This window comes from Nycticebus coucang, chromosome 12, assembly GCF_027406575.1.
Source record: "Nycticebus coucang isolate mNycCou1 chromosome 12, mNycCou1.pri, whole genome shotgun sequence".
Classification (NCBI taxonomy): Eukaryota; Metazoa; Chordata; class Mammalia; order Primates; family Lorisidae; genus Nycticebus; species Nycticebus coucang.
Window position 1 is genome coordinate 69,317,542 of NC_069791.1, and position 22,401 is coordinate 69,339,942.

Consider the following 22,401-nt stretch of genomic DNA (forward strand, 5'->3'; position numbering starts at 1 on the left):
ACCCCAGCTTTGGGGACAGCAAACCCAGGCCCCAAACAGAGCTAAGGAGGGCCCCACGGGGAAATGGGAAGAGGCCAATGTGCCTGGCTTTGCCTCTGGGGCACTTGGCTCCGGGGCTTGGGGTTTTCGCTCCTACTCAGCCGCTTGTGGAAACAGGAGGGGCCTTGGCAGGAGAGGTTGAGGTGACAGTACAGTGGGAGCTGCACAGCCAAAAGACCCTCTCTTGACCTGGGAAACAGCACCACTGTTTCCCAAACCATACCCTCCCTGAACCTTCAAAAAGGTTCTTCACTCTCAGGATGCACTGGGAAGGCCTCTGGCTTCTCTCTTTGTTCCCTTTAACCGCTGGTTCCCCTCCCTTCTGGGGGTTCAGTGAATCTGTCTGGGGGTTGGAAATCAAGAGGCTCAGGCTTGACCCTAGATTGGCCTTGTTTTAGGAAAAATAATCTTTGTCCCAGGTAATCACTTTGTACCAGATATATTCTGAAGCCTGGGACCCCTGCTCAGATTAGTGTTTCTAAAGCATAGAATAAAATATATAGCGCTACAAAGGGGAAATTAATGGTATTAAAATACCATTAGCAAAATATTTAAAAAACTAATTTTTTAAATATTATGGTAATAATAAATATCCTTCTTTGTTAATGAATTTCCATAACAACATCTAACTGAAGGTTGAGATGAGGATAAATAATACTGTGAGATGGCTGTGCCCACTCTGAAATGAAAGGAGAACAGCTCTGATTTCTGCGGGGAGCAGGCGTAGGCTGTGCTGGCCCGACAGTGGCTGTGGCCTCTGTTCATACCTGAAGGAAAGTGAAAACGAAGTGATAATTGTTTTCCTGTCCCATTTTGTGGGCCCTGGTCAAGAATTCTCTCTAGATTCCTGCTCTCCTTACTCTGGTCTCCTTTATAAAATGGGCTTCCTAAGCCCAATCACACAGCTTTAGAGTTAGGAGCGTGCCAGACAGCAGATGCAAAGCATTTTGTGTGGGTGGGGGCGCCAGCTGTGAGGAGTCACTTGCTGATTTCTTAGTCTTGGTAATGAAGCCAAAGCGACACTTGGGAAGCCAGTCCTGGCTCCCCTGGGCATCTGCTCCAGCCTGTACATCCACCTAGCCTGTTTCTGCTTCCCCCACAGCAGTCCCGGAAGTCCAGGCTCCTGCCCTCAGTTCCGTCCTACTCCCCACTCAGCCAAGCCAAGATGCCTGGTGGGTACAAGGGTGAATGTGGGGACGATATGGATCCCATGCCCTTCCTGGCCCCTCCTGACAAGGAGAAGCTCGAAGCCATGAACGAACCCTATGACATCAAGAGGTCCTGCTGGGTCAAAGACAAGAAGGAGGGCTTCGTTGCAGGCGAGATTCAGTCTGAGCAGGGTGACCAAGTCACTGTGAAGACTGTTACCAACCAGGTGAGTGGAGAATGACCTCCAGGAGGAAACCAGGTTTGGCAGTGGCTGGCACCCAGGTCTCCTCTAGACCTGCTTCTGCCCAAGGGGCAGGGGTGCAAAAAGAGCAGATATCTCCAACTACCACATGCTGGGGGTCAAATCCAGACTCAGCTACACACATGCTGTGTGGCCCTGGGCAAGACGCTTCCTCTCCCTGAGGCTCAGCTCCATCAGAACAGAGATGTGGATGAGGCAGGACACATGAAAGCATTTTGCACACCCTCCAACAGCACACGTGTGAGGGATTATCAGGAGAGTTAGCTTATCTTTGACAGCCCAAAGAGCTGGCTCATGGAATCTATTTTCTCAGAGTCAGAGTGGGCACCCCACCCATCAGCAGTCTCACAGTGTGCTGAGGCCTATGGTGGCTTGAGGAACGAGACAGAGCCCAGAACACCCTAGCTCTCTGGGCAAGCTCTTCAGCTGTGGGAGTAACAGATGGCGGTTCCCAAGCTCCTGGCAGTGTGGTGGTAGCGTGCTGGACCTGACCTGACTTGTGAAGACCCAACACTAAACGTTCAGGGACTTTATAGCCAGTTGTTAAAGCTGTGGTAGCTTGCTGGCTGTCATGGAGGAAGTATTTACACCATACAAATTGACAATGCTGTAAAAGAGGATCTTTTCCCCCGCTAGACGGCTGGTTTACCAACCTTCCCCTCTCTGTCTGACCATGAGGTATGACTTGAGACAGTGGATAGAAAATTTGGTTTATTAAATCCCTACCCTGGTGAGGCACTTGATCATTCGTTTAATCCTTTCATCAACATCATGTAGTAGGATCCATTGACCCAGTTTTGCAAAGAAGGGAAAATGAAGATCAAGTGTACTTGAGGTTACTGGTGCGTGGTCACAAAGATAGCAAATGAGGAACTTGGACCCAAACCCACTGCATCTGGCTCTAACGCCCACATTCCCTCTGTGTTGCCGTACTGATTCTTCATGTAGGGCTGACAAGGGCGAGCTGTGAGGTCAGTCCTTGGCGAATTATCAAAAAAAAAAAAAAAAAAAACAGAAATCCAGAGAACTTTGATGATCAGACTAGCAACAGCTGCATGTTTCTCTGTGCCTGTCTCAGAGGGGAGGTGGCAGTAGAGAGACTCCGAGGCTGTTGCCGAGTAGAAAGTGGGTTTGAACATGAAAGTCAAACTTAATTGTCCGGAAAAACATACTTTTCAGAGGGGAGAGCATTGCGGTGTTGTGAGAAATGATGTGACAACGCTTAACTTCCTTGAGTATTTGCAATGGACAGGGCCAGCCAGCCAGGTTTGGGACAGAAAAGGCTGAGTGAGCCTTTGGCACTGACTCACCTGGCTCCTAAGATAAAATCAACTCCCACCCCCACCCCCCTCTGCTGGAGCTGAAAGGGGAATGTTTGCATGTGGGTGAGGACCAGAGATCTGGAAACTATGGAAATATTCTCTGAATAAAACCCAGCTTGATTCGCCATGGGTGTGGTGATCATTACTAGGTGGATTTTCCGGAACTGTCAAGATTTCAAATTATCTGTCTATTCTACTCATAAATTATTAAGTCCCAGGAATCCCAGCATATATTCAGAATTCCCATCTAAGGCTGCAGGCAGCCAAGAAATATTTGTTTTCTGGACTGCTTATCTTCAGTTTGATTGCAGATGCTGGGACTTAGGAGCTGGTGCTGGTTGGTGTTCATATATAGAGGAAGAAATCAGGGAGCAGGTGGGGGATGGATCTGCCTGCCTTCCACAGGAGCTCACATGTCTAGTGCTGACCCTCACTGCTGCTTTCTTTTTTGTCTTCTTTGCTTGCTTGCTTTCAGTTTTATCCCTCAAGGAGTTTTGGTGGGAGCAAGAAAATGTCTTTAAAAAAAAAATGAAAAAGTTCATTGCTATTTTGGAACCACTACTATACTCAAAGCAGAGAGGCAAGAGTCACATCTCTGCAAAGTGTGCTTTGGACCAAAGAATGAGGTCTAATCTGATACTAGGATAGATTTGTCTGGAAAAGATGCACAGGCCAGAGGTGCTCTGTGGTACAGGGAGGAGACGGTATAGTTTACAAAGCATTTTCACATTATTCCACTTAGGTCCACATAATTCTCCCAGCAACCAGCCAAGGAGGTGACTGTCACCCCCACTTCAGAGGGGAGATGGTTCAGGCTGGTAAGGTCTCAGAATCCCTCCTTATCCCAAGTCACATGGTGCAATGGGGCTAGAACTAGGGCTAGGCCCACTGGATGTTCTACTCTAGCTATTTCCAGGACGCCAGAGTGTGTATGGCGTTCTGGGTCAGCTGCCGCATGGCAGTGACAGCTCTATTTCCTAATGTATGTGCTGCTGTCTTTTTTTTTTTTTTTATTATTTACAAAAATGTTTAATAGCAGCACTTTTTTTTTTTTTGAGACAGAGTCTCACTCTGCTGCTCAGGTGAGAGTGCTATGGTGTCATCATAGCTCACAGCAACCTCAAACTCCTGGGCTCAAGCAATCCTCCTGCCTCAGCCTCCCAGAGTGCCAGGCTGACAGACATGAGACACCGCACCCAGCCAATAGCAGCATTTTTTTTTTTTTTTTTTTTTGTAGAGACAGAGTCTCACTGTACCACCCTCGGGTCGAGTGCCGTGGCGTCACACGGCTCACAGCAACCTCTAACTCTTGGGCTTACGCGATTCTCTTGCCTCAGCCTCCCGAGCAGCTGGGACTACAGGCGCCCGCCACAACGCCTGGCTATTTTTTTGTTGCAGTTTGGCCGGGGCTGGGCCTGAACCCACCACCCTCGGCATATGGGGCCGGCGCCCTACTCACTGAGCCACAGGCGCCGCCCAGTAGCAGCATTTTTTAATATTAAAGAAAAATAAAGTCAAATGCCCAGTAGTAATTATATTTAACACTAGGTACACATATGAAAAAAAGGCTGCTGAGTAACAGTGGATTTAAATAAAGATGTAAAAGGTATATAGGTAGAATTAACTAAAACTAATTTTATGAATAAATAAGCAAAAAGTCACTGGCTGAGAAGGATAACAAACCACCTCTACTCTCTGCCAACTGGGCTGACTTCCCACTATTAGACCAAATGACAACACACACCACCACGAGCCCTGCTGGTTCAGAGGAAACAGTATTCAGCCTGTGGCTCTACCATCCTTACCCTGGTAGTTCCAGCTTCCAGGAGCCAAATCCATGCCTTTGGTCCCTGAGACTTTTAAAAACCTCCGACACTTCTAGCTGGTTTGAACCTTAAATGCCACCACTTACCAAGATGGAGGCTCTAGATTCTACATCCGTTATTAAATTACTTTTCAATTTAACAAAGAGAGAGAGAGAAGACACTTGTCAGAATATAGCCACTCTAGGATGTTCTTAACCTCTCCATTCAGCTTTTGGCTCACATATGAAATTATAAATAATAAATGTTACCTTTCCCCAGGTGCAAGGCTACACCAGAGCTTTAAGGCTTGGTCCACAGTGCTCAGAAAGACAGGTGGCCTAAAAGGTCAGGCTAGTGATGTAGTTCCAGTGGCCTTTGCAAATGAGGCCTTGCCAACCACCAGTGGATGGACACACAGCATCCAACACTAGTCTTTTCCTTCTCCTGAGTTCATCTTGGGGTCTATGTGAGGGGAGCAGCCCATACTTCTGTTGTAGCAGAGGTCCCAACCTTTTTGGCACCAGGGACTGGTTTTATGGAAGATATTTTTTCCATGGACCAGAGGGTGAGGATGGTTTTGAAATGAGTCTGCAAGCAATTGACTTATTATGGTCTGTGTGCCATCAAACCCCTCTGCTAATGATAATCTATATTTGCAGCTGCTCCCCAGAGCTAGCATCACTGCCTCAGCTCCCCCTCACATCACCAGGCAATAGATTCTCATAAGGGGCACACAACCTAGATCCCTCACATGCACAATTTACAGTAGAGTTCGGCTTCTGTGAGATTCTAATGTCACTGCTGATGTGACAGGTAGTGGAACTCAGGCGGTGATGGGAGTGATGGGGAGTGACTAAATACAGATGGAGCTTCGTTCCCTTGCCACCTGCTAGTCCAGATCCTAAGAGGTCAAAGACTGGCACAGGTCTGAGTCCTGGGGGTTGGGGTCCATGGTGTTAGAGGATAGCTGTAGGACTCGCCAGGGCAAAGTGTGGATGAATGATACCATACTTTCCAGGCACAGGTAAGTCGACCACAGTTGAGCTGAAGCAACACGCAGGGCTCTGGCCATCCTCAATTGGCCCCAATCAATGACCAATGATAACTGAGGCCAGAGGTCTCAGAACTCACCTGGGTGCTGATGTTGGAGCTAGTAACAGAAAGAGGTCCTCTAAACATCAGAACCAAGTCTCGCATAAAAGCATGGCCTACAAGGGGTTCAGGTCCCGGTTGAGGGCCTCTGAGAATTTCATCATAAAAATCACTGGGTCTGGCAACAGGCCTCTTAGGAGATCTTTAGGTTCTCTTTCCTGGATGGTACCTGTAGACATTGGCCACATGGCCCAGACTTATGGCCAGTGGCTTGGCCACACTGTAGCTCCCTTGTAGCTGGTGAGCAGGCCAGGCCCTACGCACATCAGTGGGGATGCCTCTGTCCATCCACCACACTCAGGGCTTACAGCCTACTTGGTTTTGCTCCCCAGTATCCACGACAGTTGAGGGCTTCATAGGTGGAGAAGTTAAGCCACTCAGGGAACCCACAGGCCCCTCACTCAACCCACACTGCTGCTATGTCTTGACCTTTCAGACTCTCACTATGAAGAAGGATGATATCCAGCAGATGAACCCACCCAAATTCTACCAAGCCAGTGACATGGAAGACATGACCTTCCTGAATAAGGCCAGTGTCCTGGACAATTTGCGCCAGCGCTATGTCAACATGAGGATCTATGTGAGTGCCTGGATGGGGCTGAGGTAGGAGGGCAGTTGGCAGTGGGCAGCAGATTTTCTACCCCTCTATTGATGGGAGTTGTACCCACTCTACTTCCCTATTTCTAATGCATATTATCACTTATACAAGGGCATAGGGACCATGTCTTTAATGTGACAGAACTTCCACTCAAGGCTTTGGCACCTCAGTGATGGTACCATCTCCATGGACAGCTGAACTACCTTGTACTGAGGCTGTCACCCAAATATCTTCCTCCTCACTTCCTCCAATGCTCTAATTAAAACATCATTTTCCCCCTAGTGATTTCTAAACATGCATCCACCCACCCATTCATCCATCCAAATATTCATCTATTTATCCAGATAAACATCCATCCATCCATCCATCCATCCATCCATCCATCCAAACATCCATCTATCCAAACACCCATCCACTAATCCATCAAAATATTCATCTACCTATCCATTCATCCAAACACCCATCTACCCAAAAGCCCACCCATCCATTCACTCAATAAGCATCGAGGAAATGTGATTTAAATGCAGCCTGAGGGACTTAGGAAGGATAATAGGCTGTATCCTTGAGAAGTTTGTTATCTGTCTGAGATGATGACCAGAGCGGGTTACAATCAGTCTCTTGAGTGTCTTGGAAATCCTAAGACAGAGAATGATTTCTGAAGGTGCTGGGTGTGTAAGGAAGTTTTTGTGTTTGTCTCTAGGAAAGATGCTGGTCTGGTAGGATTAACTGAGGTGGGCCTGATTTCAAGGTTGAGGCCTCTAGAAATTTCCCCTCCCTGGGTTTATAGCTTCTACTCTCCCCTGTCCTCATCCAGGACCTTTTGCTGTGTACATGTCCACACGGTGACCACATAAGCTGTTCATATACAGGTGGCCCCAACTTACAATAATTTGACTTAATGATTTTCTGACTTTACGATGGTATGAAAGTGATACACATTTGGTACACTCCTCAATTTATGATGGGGCTACATCTACAGGGTGCCCCAAAGGTTGCCATAATAGGAAAAATTAACAAGCTCATATTATATTTTTATGTTTATAATCAACATGTAGAGAAATATTTTGTTAATATTTTGTAAAATTTCACAATAAATATTTTGTAAATACAGGTACATTTAGCTACAACTTCCCATTTTCCATATGTATGTGTGGTGACCTTTGGGACACCCTGTAGATTTATTTATGTAGATAAATAAACTTGTCATAAGCTGAAAATATCAAAAATCAACTTCCAATACAACATTTTCAACTTACCATGGGCTCTTATGGATGTAACCCCATCATAAGTCCAGTGGCATCTGTAATCAAACAGAAAGGACATATATTAAAGAGAAGGCTCATTTTGCTCAAAAATAGACACTCTGATAGACAGAGATGTCACCCCCAGAAGACTCATTTTGTTCACAGCCTGCTCTGCCATAGGCCGGGTCCTTGGGGGAACTTAGCTGAGGGAAGAGCGCTCCAGGAGGAAGGGCCAGCTAACCATCTTCCTTTCCTCCTACTAGACCTACTCCGGCCTGTTCTGTGTGACAGTCAACCCCTACAGGTGGCTGCCCATCTACGGGGCCCGCGTGGCCAACATGTACAAGGGCAAGAAGCGCACAGAGATGCCTCCCCACCTCTTCTCTATCTCTGATAAGGCCTATCACGACATGCTCACGGGTACGTGGGGGTGGGGGCTGTTGGGGCTGGGGTGGCAGGAGACAAGCTTTCCTTTGCCATTGTGGCTCCATGCACATTAGGACTGCTGTTGCCCCAGCCCAGTGCTGCCCACCGAAGTTCTTTGCTAAATGTTGAGCAAAAGTAGCAGCTGCATGTGCTATTAATACATGCACATGGCACCTACCAGGCACCAGCCCTACCTCCCACTGTATCTCGTTTCAATTGTGGGATGCCCAGGTAAGTAACTTGTCTAGAACTCAAGCCAACACCCTTTTGCCATTACCTCTATGATCTTAGCTGTGGCAAAGATGATAGCTCCTTTATGTGATTTTTGTGACTGCTTTTCTTTATGTTGCATATAACTAGGTAGCTTTATGAGCCAAGAGAATGGGCTGGTGAAAAGAGTGGCTGATAAAGTCTTTGCCCTTTCTGTTAGGTGCATGCTGGACTGGTGGGCATGTGGCCACAGTCTCACAGGATCCTGGGATTTGGGGCCTCTTAGTGTAGCTGAGGCCATGATCTGAGCCAGCTGGGACTTAGGCAAGGGCTGAATGTTTAGCTAGGGTACCATCAATGCCTAGTTTCTAAATGTTTCCTAATTACATCTTCCTATTGCTGTTTTCCTCCCTATAGATCATGAAAATCAGTCTATGCTAATCACGTAAGTGTGTCTTCTGTCTCTCAGTCTATACACATATAATTAGGTCTGTGTCTTACACATGTAATTAAGCCTTCTTAGAATTAATTGGGGGACTTTGTAGGGAAGTCTGCAGGCAGTGAGTGGGCTTAGCAGGATGAGTGAAGCTGTACCTGCTAAACCCAGTGGAGGGCCTTCGTGTCCCCAGGATCTGTCCAGGCCAGGGGACAAAATGTGACTAGAAATGTGTACTTTCTGTTCCTTTCCTTCTCTGTGGCCAATGTCCCCTCTTCTGGCTTTTCTCATCCACTCCTGTTTTCCACCTGCAGTGGAGAAGCTGGTGCTGGCAAGACTGAGAACACAAAGAAGGTCATCCAGTACTTTGCCAACATCGGAGGAACTGGCAAACAGTCCTCGGATAAGAAGGTACAGCTGACGGGGTGGGCTCAGGTTCCTCCCCATCTTTAGGCTTCTTCAACACACAGCACAGCTTGTTGGATCTTCACAGCTGCCCTGGGTGTCAGGACCATTTTTTAGATGATGAGACTGAGGCTTGGAGAGAAGTGACTTGGGTAGGGTCAGGGAGAAGGTGGCCATAGAGCAGGGTCTTCTCCCCCAGCACTGGTTCTGCTGCCCCCAGAAGGACAAGTAGCAGAGGAGAGACATGAAAATGGGCTCTGCTTTAAGCTGCTCCTGCAGGCCCTGTCTGCCCCAGAGGCACAAGGAGCATTATCTGGGCAGCAGCTTTAAAAAGCTTGTAGAGAGGCTTGGCGCCTGTGGCTCAAGCGGCTAAGGTACCAGCCACATACACCTGAGCTGGCGGGTTCGAATCCAGCCTGGGCCCGCCAAACAATAATGACAGCTACAACCAAAAAATAGCTGGAAATTGTGGTGGGTGACTGTACTTGGGAGGCAGAGGCAGGAGAATCGCTTGAGCCCAGAAGTTGGAGGTTGCTGTGAGCTGTGACGCCACAGCACTCTACCCAGGGCAACAGCTTGAGGTTCTGTCTCAAGAAAAAAAAAAAAAAAGCTGGTAGAGAGCCTGGGAGAGGTTCAGATGCACCCCAAGGATGCACGGGGGTGGGGTGGGGGGCACACTCAGGCTTACTCAGGTGTCTCCCCACGGATGGCAAAGTGAGGAAACAGCCAGGAATCAAGGCTGAGCGGCTTTCAGTGTCTCCAGCCCCACCCATATCATGGAGCCACAGAGGGACAGATATCTTTAGGCAGGCTGTGGCCCTCCACCCAGGTCACTACATGCTGTTCCAGCAACCCCAAGGCCACTCCCCTTCTGGGTCCCTGGCACATAAGCTACTGTCATTAGCAATCCTAGTCCCTCAGCCCTGGTCACCCCCCCTTGAGTTTCTTACAGGGTCAGGGGTCCCTGGAGGATCAAATCATCCAGGCCAACTCAGTGCTGGAGGCCTTTGGGAATGCCAAGACCACAAGGAACAATAACTCTTCTCGCTTCGTAAGTGTGATCCCCAGGGGTGGTAGGACAGATGTCATGACCCTGTTTCGCATAAAGAAATTGAGGCTGATTTAAGTGAAGGTGAAGGGAATCCAAGGCATCTCCTTCCCAGAGATTTTTAAGGAGTATCTCAAGACCTAATTGGTGAACAGAACCCACTTCAGTATTTAAATCTAGGGGCCTTGATGCAGAGGTTCTGAGTTGCAGGAAGCTGGGACAAACATAAGACAGGTTTAGGGTTAGGGTTAGGAGAGGGGTTATCCCTGGGGCCCTGGTGGATTCTGAAACTGGTGTGGCCAGCTGCTAGAGAACTGAGTGCTACCTAGGGAGGAGCTGCACTCGGGTCTTTCCTCTTGACCCCCCAGCCTACTCTGGGACTCCCCTGGCTATGCCCAGGCAGCTGGGAGGGACCCCAGGGAAACAGGACTGGGGCCAGGGGGTGAGGGACGGAGGTGAGGGCAGATAGACCCAGGAGTAGCCAAGATAGAGATAGAGATTCCTATCTCCAGGAGAATCTATTGGTGGCTCTGCCATAGTCAGGAAGAGGAAGGAGCCCTCTCTTGATAAAGAGACCCAGGAGGGTCCCAGCTGCTTGGCTGGCCAAATTCTCATCATGCCTAGCCTCTGAGCAGAATCCCAGAGGGCCCCAATCCCCTCCAGTCAAGCACTCCTGCCCCCAACAAATGCCCCAAACTACACACCCTAGATTCAGCTCCAAGACCTTCTTCATGAGAAATCCACAGCTCCACATATAGCCATGTCTGCCCAGTTACATTTCCCAGCAACCTTGGCCAAATCTGGGCCACTTATTACTCTAAAGCAGCGGTTCTCAACCTGTGGGTCACGACCCCTTTGTAACAATGAAAATTCATCACGGCATTAGGAAGGTTGAGAACCACTGCTCTAAAGCTATAAACAACCTCCCTCCTGACCCCTACTCTCTTCTCCCTATTCAGGGCAAGTTCATCCGGATCCATTTTGGAACTACAGGCAAACTGGCTGGAGCTGACATCGAGAGTTGTAAGTTAGGGCCCTTTGGAGGGCTCATCCAGGCAGGAGACCCCATGAAAAATGAAAATAAAGAGCTCTTGTTCAAAATGTATTAAGAGTTTCAAAACAGCAACAGAGGAGCATTAAGCCAAGTGGTGAAGCCCTTCTGAGTACGGCCTGTTTGTGCTCAGAACACTGGCCCTAATTGAAGCCCTCCCTGAGAGCAGTCAGGCCCTCAAAGCTGTGTGTCTGGGGAGAGGGGAGAATGGCTGGCGACCTGGCCACTGCACTGGCTTTAGAGAGGGGATCCCTGCTTTCCATGGAACCCTGAACTCCAAGGAGACAGCTCCATACTTCCATCTTTGCTCATTCTTTTTCAGATCTCTTAGAGAAATCTCGTGTCATCTCACAGCAAGCAGCCAAGAGAGGCTACCACATTTTCTACCAGATTCTCTCAAACAAGAAGCCTGAACTTGTTGGTAAAGATCTTTATGTTTGTCTGCCTACCCATGAACTTGTTTTTCCTCTTTTCAATAACAAAAAGAATTCCTATGTGCAAAGGGAACCCCTTTGGTTCTGTGTCAATCTCTTCAGTTTAAAGTTGTGTTCAGGTGTTAAAGGGAACTTTCTGGAAGATCTGCTTACACACCTCATCCTCACCGTAGACATATGAGGCTTAATGCCACCTCTGGCCCAATTCACAGATGATGGAGAGAAGGGAAAATGGCTAGCGACCTAGCCGCTGCACTGGCCTTAGAGAGGGGATCCCTGCTTTCCAAGGAACCCTATTCACAGATGAATTGTCTCTAGTAGAAATAAAATGAAAGGAAAATTTCTTATACCCCTATCTCTTCTATAAGTCTGTATATATATACAGCAAAGAATGAATGTGCTGCAATGGGATGCCTGCAAGTCAAGGCTGAGACATGGACCTGGAATATGAGGCTTTAGACACCCCTGTGACTAGAACCAGGGGTCTCTGAGTCTAATGCTTAGACAGCAGCAGAGGGGTCCACCCAGGACCATGATTAGCCCTGCCAGTGCTTGCATGCTCATAACAACAGCTCCCTCTGGGTGGACATAGCCCACACAGGGTGCACAGCGTGGACAGCAGAGTGCACTCACCCACTCTAGTTTATGCCCTTGCACAGACACCAACATGGCCAACTGTCCATGGCAGACCTGCCCACGACATAGGTGGGATGAGGGATGAAGACTCAATCTTCCACATGCATACCACCTGACCCAGCAAGAGACAAGGGCACTGGGCAGTATCCTCACTCCCCATGGAGGGCCTTTATTTAACAAAGTATATTTTTTAATTAATCAATGGCATTTTGAAATTGGAAGATTTCACATAAAAATCTAATTTCCTGGTTTCTCTTACAGTAGTAGAAGATCCAGTACCTGTAAGTCTGCCCTCCCACATGGCACTAATCAGGGCAGATAAGTGGTGGTGGCCCCTCTGGCTGGAGCTCAAGCCCTCTTGTTCACCATATTCCCCACCAAGCCCTATTGCCTCCCTGATGCTGGAGCAGAGTGGCAACCACCATTTATCTTCCTTCTTGTGTCTTAGATTTTGTCTCTAGTAGAGATAAAATAAAAGGAAAATATTTCTTATACCCCTATCTCTTCTAAAAGTACATATACAAAGATAGACCAAGAGGGGAACGCACACCTGAAGAAAAATGGAAGTGAGCACATCTTATAAAAGCAACAGCATTCCCATGTGTGTTACTTGCAAGTGATTGTATCTCCTGACATTGTGTTACCTTCTACATCCACATGTGAGCTGTTCTTTATGGTCGAGGAGAAGTCATTTATTCCTCAAATATCACTGGGTGCCACTAGGTACCAGGTACTCAACCAAGTGACAGAGGATGCAGCTGAGTTCCTGTGACCCTCTTGCTATTCTAAAACTCCTTGTGTGAGACTTTTTGAGTCCCTCTACAATTCTGGTGATCCCAGGGGGCAAGGACTATGTTTCCTTCAGATCTGTTATCCCCATGATTCCTGTCATCATGCCTAGCATGTGAGAAGCATTTAGAGAAATCGGTTAGAAATGAAAGAGAAGAAAACCACGTGTCGCCAAGCTGTTAACTTGCTTTTCTGCCCTTGGCAGAGAGCTTGCTGCTGGTCCCCAACCCTAAGCAATACCACTGGGTGAGCCAAGGTGTCACTATGGTGGAAAACATGGACGATGGGGAGGAACTGCAGATCACAGATGTGAGTGGGTGGGCGCAGCTGGCATGGGAAGGGGAGAGTGGGGATGGAAACTATAGAGCCCTGAGTGTGTGGCCACCAGAACCAGAGGGCAGACCCAGAACTGTCAGATAGCAGCTTGGATTCTTCCCTGGGGATTTCTGAGTTTACAGTTGGTGTTTATCCCAAACCCATTGCAGTAAGTGGAATTTCTCTTTGCAGAATTGGACTCGAATTCCATAGAGATGGAAGGGGCCATCACCCCACACAATATTCCTCCTCCCCAGCCTGGCCAGAAGCGACTCTCTCATCTTATCATTCCCCACTGCATACTCTGTCTCTCTCTCTCTATGAGGTTGACCACAAGTGGCTTATTAGGATTATTTGTGTTCTAGGCCCTCTCTTCTCTTTCCCTCTCCCAGTACCTACCATGAAGCTTTAACAGTAACAGTAATGGTAATAATAGTAATAACCCCCTTTACTGAGCACTTACTGCGTATCAAGCACTAAACATTTTACTTTATCATTCTGATCCATTCTAACAATCACTTACTATCCCCATCGTGTAGATGGCTATACAGAGGCCCGAGAGATTAAATAAATAACATGGGCAGATTGCAGAGCTTCTGATGCAGTCCCCTCTGGTGCCCACACCTTGTCCCAGTGGCCCTTTGATTTGGCCCCACAGTGAAAGTCCCATGGCCTCCACCACATGGAATGAGAAGCCAGCTGTCACTTGGCTTTCTCTTCCCTGTTGCCTTGCAGGATGCCTTTGATGTGCTGGGCTTCACTGCTGAGGAGAAGATGGGCGTTCATAAGCTGACGGGGGGCATCATGCACTTTGGGAACATGAAGTTCAAGCAGAAGCCCAGAGAAGAACAAGCTGAAGTGGATACCACTGAGGGTGGGTATTGGGCTGGGGCTGCTCAGGGACAGGACAGCCAGTGGTAGGACATGTTCCAGGAATTCTCAGGTGCCATGGTGGCTGTAAACTATACAGTCCCTTGAACATTCAGATGTCAATATTCTCAGAAAGGCACAACAGAGAGGCAAGACAGGACACTACTTTGTCACTTGGCCTTGAGCCAGTGTGGCAACCACCTCATATCTTTGTTTTCTCATGGGCAACAGGGGGTCTCCATCGGCTCCTGTCACCACCTGCCCAAATCACAATAGGTTTGTCCTGGGTATGGCACCATCTTTCTGGCTCTCACCTGTGTTTTCTCTCCCTGTTCAGTGGCTGACAAAGTTGCCCACCTCATGGGTCTCAATTCTGGTGAACTTCAGAAGGGCATCACTAGGCCCCGGGTCAAAGTGGGCAATGAATTTGTACAAAAAGGCCAGAACATGGAGCAATGTCAAAACTCCATCAGGGCTCTGGGCAAGGCCGTCTATGACAAGATGTTCAAGTGGCTGGTGGTCAGGATCAACAAGACCTTGGACACCAAGATGCAGAGGCAGTTCTTCATTGGGGTGCTGGACATTGCTGGCTTCGAGATCTTTGAGGTGTGCCTGGGGGTGGCTGTCCCTCTTTTATAAGCTACTTTGCACCACAGTTCTCTTGTTTCTCATCTTGGACCTGGGGTGAGCCAATCTGTTTGCCACTAGATCCCTGACTTTTGGGCTACAGAAATTTCCTTCTTCATTTCTGTAGTGTCAAGTCATAAAGAATGGCATGAACTAATGGATAGCAAAAGTGCCATGAAGACGCCATCCTGCACTTCTCGGAAGAGCTGATTGTTCTATTTTTAAGAATTTTAGGAATTTTGTGAGCCAGTTGACATCACATTGATAGCTTAAAATTAGCCATGATGTAAAGATTTACACCATGGACATTGACAAATTTATAGATGAATATGAGAAAAATTAGAGAGAAAAAAATATGCCCACTGGCATACAATGGCTCAGATCCATAAAGTATTTTAAGCAATTTCTGTCCCTGGAAAGAAAATGGTTCTTTCCACAATATTTCCATTCACCACCTGGGGTTGAAGTCTGGCTGCCTGGGTTTTGGGTCCCAAAATTGTGCTGTGTGGGACTCATGTTAAACTATTCTGTGCCTCTGCAGGGGAGGGTAATGGAGTTCTGCTTCTCCCAGGGCCCTTGAGTGGTCAATGCTATAGTAGCCAGGGCAATGTCCGGACAAGTTTCCACCATGCACATGGCTTCCTCTCCAGACCCTGGGAGGGGCTGTCTCTGCACTAGGGCTGATGTCCCTCTTTTGGTACCCTACCCCTGCAGTTTAACAGCTTCAAGCAACTCTGCATTAACTTCACCAATGAGAAGCTGTAGCAGTTCTTCAACCACCACATGTTTGTGCTGGAGCAGGAAGAGTACAAGAGGGTGGGCATCGAATGGGTCTTCATAGACTTTGGCCTTGACTTGCAGGCTTGCATCGATCTCCTGGAAAAGGTGACCTGCCCCTTGAAGGAGGGACTTGGAGAGGGGCTGGGTCCCTTACTGGCATGTCGCTAAGGCATGCATAGAGGTGGCACTTAGCTTCTGGGCAGTTGGCAACACCCTTGATGACTGTCATTGGTCTGGCCTCTAGTTCCCCCCTCTGCAAAATGTCCACAACAGTGACTGTGATGACTTTTAGTTGAGCCGTTGAATGGACAACTCAGCGAACCATCAAAATCTACCCTAGGATGGGGGTACTTTTATCATATCCATTTTATAAATGCTAACACTGAGGTCCAGAGAAGGGAAGTTACTTATCCAAGTTCTCACAACCTGTGAGTGGCAGAGTCAGCTCTAACCCAGGCCATATATTAAATACAGTAGAACCTCCATAGTTGACCCTCCCTATATTGGCCACCTCAAGTTGACCCAATTTTCACAGACCAGATGTACACAATGTGTACGTATCAGTACAGTAGGCCTAGTTCCTTGTGTGTTGACCACCTCCATATATTGACCAGTTTGTTATAGTCTCTCGAGTGGTCAACTTACAGAGAATCTACTGTAACTATTTCATCTGTAATCACACCACAGGGAATGTTTTAGAAAATGGTCTAGTTTAATATATATTGTTTGACTGAATGCAGAAAAAAGACATTAAGCTGTGGATGGAGCTGTGATGAGGGTGGACGTGCAGCCTGGGCCCATATCTCCTCCAAATAGATGGATGCTACTTTTTTTAAAAGTTGACACCCAAAGGCCCTCTGTGTGCTTTGTACTTCCCTCTTCCCTGTCTGAGGCAAAGGCCTAGCTGGCCTGCTTCTCAACTGATAGAGGCCATGTGGCTCGCAGATAACAAAATTGGAAAAAACTGTTCAATGCAGTTTACTGGGTTTCACACACTGGTTTTAGTAACATCTGGGTGAAAGGTATATGGGAAGACTTTGTGCTATTTTTTAGCATTTTTATAAACCTGAAATTATTTTGGCGTGGAAAGTTACAAAATTAAAGAACGAAGGAACATAATCTTGTCTCTGAGGCCCATCTTTTGGCCAGTGCTAGAGAATCAGTCCAGCAGCTGACGGTATCCAGTGTGAGCCCAGCCTCCCAGAACAGAGAGGCCCCCAAAGCAGGCTGTGTGCACAATCCCTGTCCCCCTGCACTTGTGAATACCCTCCTGTCCCACCAGAAGGCACAGTCACTAACAGCATTTGTGAACTCCCCATTTTTTGTGTGAGAAGAGACCTAGAACAGCACAAGGCTCCTGGGTAGTCAGGAAGGTCAGCAGGAGGAGGGACAGAGAATTCAAAACAGAGAGCACAGGTAGCATTGACTTCCCCATTTTCTCAGAGCCAAGCTTACCCATAGCCACTGTTTAGGCGGGATTAGTATTTGGGGAGCTGTCTCACCCCGCCAGGCTTTTCCTTCCTTTCTATTGGACTTGATGAACTCAAACCTCTTTCAAGTCTAACTGGCTGCGGTGTTTAAGGACAGGGCCAGGGGGCACCAAGTGTTGCTCCCAGGTGTCTGAGTTCTGCTTCCGGGCTGGCCATGCAGGGGCATCTCTATATCAGCCCTGGGCCCAATGCTAGCATGGCCTCTTTTAGGTTCTGCCACCTCCCCTAACACCATTCTGTCCTCTTCTCTCCTAGTCCATGGGCATCTTCTCCATCCTGGAGGAACAATGTGTCTTCCCCAAAGCTACCGATGCCACATTCAAGGCAGCCCTGTATGACAACCACTTGGAAAAGTCCAGCAACTTTCTTAAGCCCAAAGGGGGCAAGGGCAAGGGGCCTGAGGCCCACTTTGAGCTCATCCACTATGCAGGCACTGTAAGTACCGTCCTCCAAGCCCTGTGGTCCACACCTGCTACTGTAGGTCCACTCTGGCATGCCCCTCCAGAGGCTTCCTGCTTCTAACCAGCACAGCCAATATACAACAGCGTGATCAGCTAATTGAAGTGAGCTGCAGTTCATACCTCCACATCACTTTCCCATCTGAGAGTTCCAGAGTAATCCAGCCAAGGATGCTGCTGCAGGAGCAGCTCTCAGGGGGCATTCTCAGGCGTGCCCAGGCCATGCCATTGCCTATGGTTTGATGGCTGAACTTCAATCTTGGCCAGCAATGACAACGTCTGTCATAAGAAAAAATTTTTTTATGATCCCATTAATTATTCCCAACTGAATAACCTGTCCCTCTGAGAGCTTGTGGTCACCAAATCCATAAGGCAACGTCTATGGAGTGACATTTTTACTCATGACAAATTTAGTCCTTGGGAAAGAGGGAAATTAAGTGCAGCCAGGATTTGGGTTCTATTTCCATAATTAATATGGAAGGCAGCATTCACCCGGGCAGCTCACGAGAATGTGCTTGGTTTCCTTGGGATTTCAGCATTGCTCTAAGTGCCAACATGCCTGGTATCAGCAGAGTTGGTTGAGCCTTTGTGGGTTTCACTGCAGGGAAACAGCAGCCTTAGGATGGGGCTGTTAGGAAAGCCACAACTATACTGGGCATCAGAACCAAAAGTTTATGATATCATTAGCCATAACAAAGCCAGTTGCTTACAAAATGCATTGGGCCTGGGACCGAATTGCAGCTCTCTATCCCCTCTTCCCACACTGGATTGAGAAGAGCTCTGTATTCATAACAATGGATTATTCAAAGTCAAATGGGACCTGTGCACTTCCAAGAAATAAGGCCCAGAAGCCACACCTGTCCGGATGTGCACAGGAGAAAGCTTAGAGGTTTTTGCTTCTCATCTACTTTCCTTGGTTCCTGTGATCAGTGGAAGGATCTCAAAGGCTCCTCACTTCTTAGCCATCATGCTGGGGCCACATGGCAAAGTGTAAAGTGGAGATTAGTCCAATTATCTGGGTATCTGAAGCTCCCAGTTCTGGATGAATGGAGCCCCCTTCCAATCGCTGATGTGTACATTCTTCCAATAGCCAATACCCTAGATTGTAGTAAGAGGGGAAACATGCTTCCCAACAAGGAGAGACCAGAAGCCCTGTGGATTTCTTCCTGCAGTGCAGGATTCTACAGCTGTGGCTAGTTGCTGACAGCAAGCCCATCTGGGCAATTGAAGACCTAAGAATCAGGGTGGCCAGCAGAGCAAGCATGCATAAGTTCAAAGCCCGGGAGAGTCATCAGGGAGTTCTGATTTACAGGCAAGGCTCAGAGAGGAGGTGTTTTAGACAGGCAAACTACAAATGCCCCAAAACACATGTGATGGGGCTTCTAACTCAAACTGAGATTCAGGGACATGCCAGGAGATGGGTCCTGGGAGCCCATAGCGGGTAGAGTTACAGGTGGAGGTTTTAGCTATGTGACCTGAGGGAGGGCGGCTGGGCCTCCAACAAGTACCCACTGGCACCTACCCCCTCAAGGTGGGCTACAACATCACAGGCTGGCTGGAGAAGAACAAAGACCCCCTGAATGAAACAGTGGTGGGCTTGTTCCAGAAATCGACCCTGGGACTCCTGGGTCTTCTCTTCAAAGAAGAGGAGGCTCCAGGTATAGCTGACCCCATGTCATGTCTCATCTCCCTTTACCGATGCCCATTAGTGGCTAAAATGGAAAAAAGGAAACAAAACTCTTATTCAATGCTTGTCAAATGAGTGAATGAATGAATGGATGGCAAGTGGCTTGAGGTGGGCTGTGGATGGAGCTGTGATGAGGGTGGACGTGCAGCCTGGGCCCATATCTCCTCCAGATAGATGGATGCTACTTTTTTTAAAAGTTGACACCCAAAGGCCCTCTGTGTGCTTTGTACTTCCCTCTTCCCTGTCTGAGGCAAAGGCCTAGCTGGCCTGCTTCTCAACTGATAGAGGCCATGTGGCTCACAGAGGAATGCCCTAGTGGAAGCTGCCCCATTGGGCTGAGCTCAGCAGGGCAGGAGCAGCAAATCTGCTTGGGCTCAGCAACATTTCATCGCTGATGTGTACATTCTTCGATGGTCTGTGGGTTCTTCTTCCTCCTCAGACAATAGAAGCAGTTGGTCACTTGGCACCAGCCCTAAATCACAAAGGGCTGCATGCTCTCCAGGGAGCCCCACTGTCCTTTTGACCATTTGCCTAGTCTCTGGCAGATCTCATTTTCATGGTGTGAGAGTCCCATTCCACCTAGTTCCAAGATAAGCCTTGGGCTGCCTGCACCTGGTGCTGAGTACTGACCTGAAATGTGCTTGCCCTTGTCCCTTCCTCAGCTGGAACCAAGAAGCAGAAGAGAGGTTCCTCCTTCACGACGGTCTCAAACTTCTACAGGGTGAGTGGGGGCTGCCCCAGAGGCTACCTGGGGTCTGGTACCCTAACCCTCCTTTTCAACCACTGATCTGGCTGATGCTTTATGGCCCAGGGCAGGAAGATTTTATTTCTCTGTGATCACCTCTTTTATTAGAGGAGTCTGTTTCATTCTGAAGAGGCCAAAGAATCACAGGATCATTGGGCAGAGAACCTTCAAGAAGGTCCAGTCCAACCATATCATTTTGGAGTGAAGCCAGAGAGTGAAGGGATTTGTGCAACATGACCAACTGTGATATCAATGCCCAACATTGTGTGTCCTACAGTTCGTTGACAAATATTCTGAGCTGACAACAGCTTCCACAAAGTTTGGACATTGCACACAGAAAGTATTCAATAATTCCCAAGGACCGAGGCAGAGTGGGCCGCCTCATTGGAGGTATCCAAGCTGAGAAGGGACCATATATTAGGGAGGCTAACAGTGGGCAGGGTTTGTCCACACAGACTCTATGGTTCTTTCTACTACCAAGACTCTATGATGCAACAGCCCTGAATCTGGAGCAGCCCTGCTTCTGTGTAGATGATACCACTTTGGGCAAGTCACAGAGCCTTGAGATCAGTGCTGCCCAGAAGTCTTTGCAATGATAAAATATGCTCTTCTGTGCTCACCAATATCAATATGGTAGCTATGAAGTCCACATGGCTAGTGTTGAAAAGTGGTTGGTGTGACTGAGCACTGAATTTTAATTTAGTTTTAATTGATTAAATAAAGGCCTTCTGGGTGTGGGTATCCTGCAACATCAATGCTGAATTTCACTCACTGTCTCTTTGTCCTTTGTCCCCAGGAGTAGCTAAACAAGCTGATGGCCACTCTCCACAGCACTGCTCCCCATTTTGTTCGTTGTATTGTCCCCAGTGAGTTTAAACAGTCAGGTACATTGTGGGGTCATATCTCCCTATTGGAAATCCCAAGGGTCTTTCAAGTTAGTGTTCATTGCAAATTAAGTCCACCCTCAATCACCAGGGCTGATGGGTGCAAAACAAGGCTCTGAGAGAATTCCCAACAATGGGTCATCTAAAAATCATCTATAAAGCAGCACAGTGCCCACTTAGCTAGAAATCTTACTCGGGAGAGCCTTTGGGCATTGGCCAAATAGTGGGGACCTGGGGTGGCCCAGGCAGTGACAGAAGTAGGAGGTTGATGGCAGAGATGTTCAGTTCAGTTTCCATGAGTGGCCAGGACTGGCCTATCCCACCCCAGGGCAGTGACCCTCCATCTTATGTTCCCCCTCTTGGCAGGTGTGGTGGATGCTCACCTGATCATGCACCAGCTGGCTTGCAACGGTGTCCTGGAAGGCATCCGTATTTGCAGAAAGGGCTTCCCAAATAGGCTGCAGTATCCAGAGTTCAAACAGAGGTAAGTGGTGTCTCCCCAAGTGTATTGCTCAGTCTTCCAGTTCTCAACCAGCTGATAAGTCATGTTCCACTGTGGCAGGCACTATGGTGTCCTGTCAATACCTCCTTGCTGTCACTGCCTTAGTATACTCTGGCCCAACCTGGCCAGAACCTGCATTTCCTTGGCTGCTGGATACTGCTTTACCCCTCCTTGGCAGGCTGAAAGCCCCAGGAATTAATGCCTTCCCAAGAGTAGCCCTCCATCTGTGACTGAGGGGAGTTGATGTGTAAATACTTCTGCTTCCTCACTCTTCTGGTGGGCTAACTCCAAGACAGCTTCTGTGTTTGCTCTCAGACAACAGTATGGTGGTGAATGCTCAACCAGATTCTCTAGGTTAAAAAAAAGAAGCCCTGATTAATAGCATCTGCCAATTTCCATGGTGTAAATTCTCCCACCACGGCTCCCAAGGTTTCTCCACTGTCATAACTGCCTTGATAATGTGCCTTTTGTTGCTTTTCTGGTCACTTCTCATCTTTGCCACCTCCCAAATAAACCACCTGCACTTGCATCCTGGTCTCAGGGTCAGCTTCTAGAGGAACTAAACTAAGACTACTACCTCAGAGATGATCTCCTACTGCCCTACTTCCTAGAACATAGGACCACAGATTGATAGATCAGGCAAGGTCACTGGAGGTCACCTTGTCCAAGGTTCTCAGAAGTCCCCAAATGGGAAAAGACATGTCCACAATCACAAAGGAGGTTGCTGACAGGTCAGGAAAGGAAGCTGTTCTCCTCTGCCTGGTCCAGAGTGCCCTTTTCTCTACTCCAAGCTCCTCCCAGAAGGAACATTTGTTTTCTCTGTTTCTAGGAACACCTCCCCCTGGAACCTCCAACCCACATCAACATTCACTTCCAAGCTGCAGCCCTTGCCCAAAGCCTCTGCCAGGCTCATTTCTCTGCCTGCCTTGGGCGTCTATAACATAAGTCTAACCCCTATCTCCAAGTCCATCTCAAAGATCCATGGATGACTGCATGAATGTGCTCTATGTGCTGCCAGAGTGGATATCATGACCGTT

The 22,401-nt window shown here is 48.1% G+C and overlaps 1 protein-coding gene across 1 annotated transcript in view; it reads left to right on the forward strand.

Moving 5' to 3' along the window:
• The first annotated feature begins 1,204 nt into the window (after positions 1 to 1,204).
• Positions 1,205 to 22,401, forward strand: part of LOC128561830 (myosin-16-like) — a 61,067-nt gene continuing 39,870 nt past the window's right edge. The window contains 17 exon segments of the mRNA XM_053556484.1: positions 1,205 to 1,414; positions 6,166 to 6,309; positions 7,835 to 7,991; positions 8,625 to 8,652; positions 8,958 to 9,054; positions 10,007 to 10,099; positions 11,056 to 11,119; positions 11,470 to 11,568; positions 13,212 to 13,315; positions 14,057 to 14,195; positions 14,529 to 14,797; positions 15,533 to 15,703; positions 17,344 to 17,523; positions 19,078 to 19,204; positions 19,896 to 19,954; positions 20,775 to 20,862; positions 21,229 to 21,346. Of these exon segments, the coding sequence (XP_053412459.1) occupies positions 1,205 to 1,414; positions 6,166 to 6,309; positions 7,835 to 7,991; positions 8,625 to 8,652; positions 8,958 to 9,054; positions 10,007 to 10,099; positions 11,056 to 11,119; positions 11,470 to 11,568; positions 13,212 to 13,315; positions 14,057 to 14,195; positions 14,529 to 14,797; positions 15,533 to 15,703; positions 17,344 to 17,523; positions 19,078 to 19,204; positions 19,896 to 19,954; positions 20,775 to 20,862; positions 21,229 to 21,346 (2,147 nt within the window).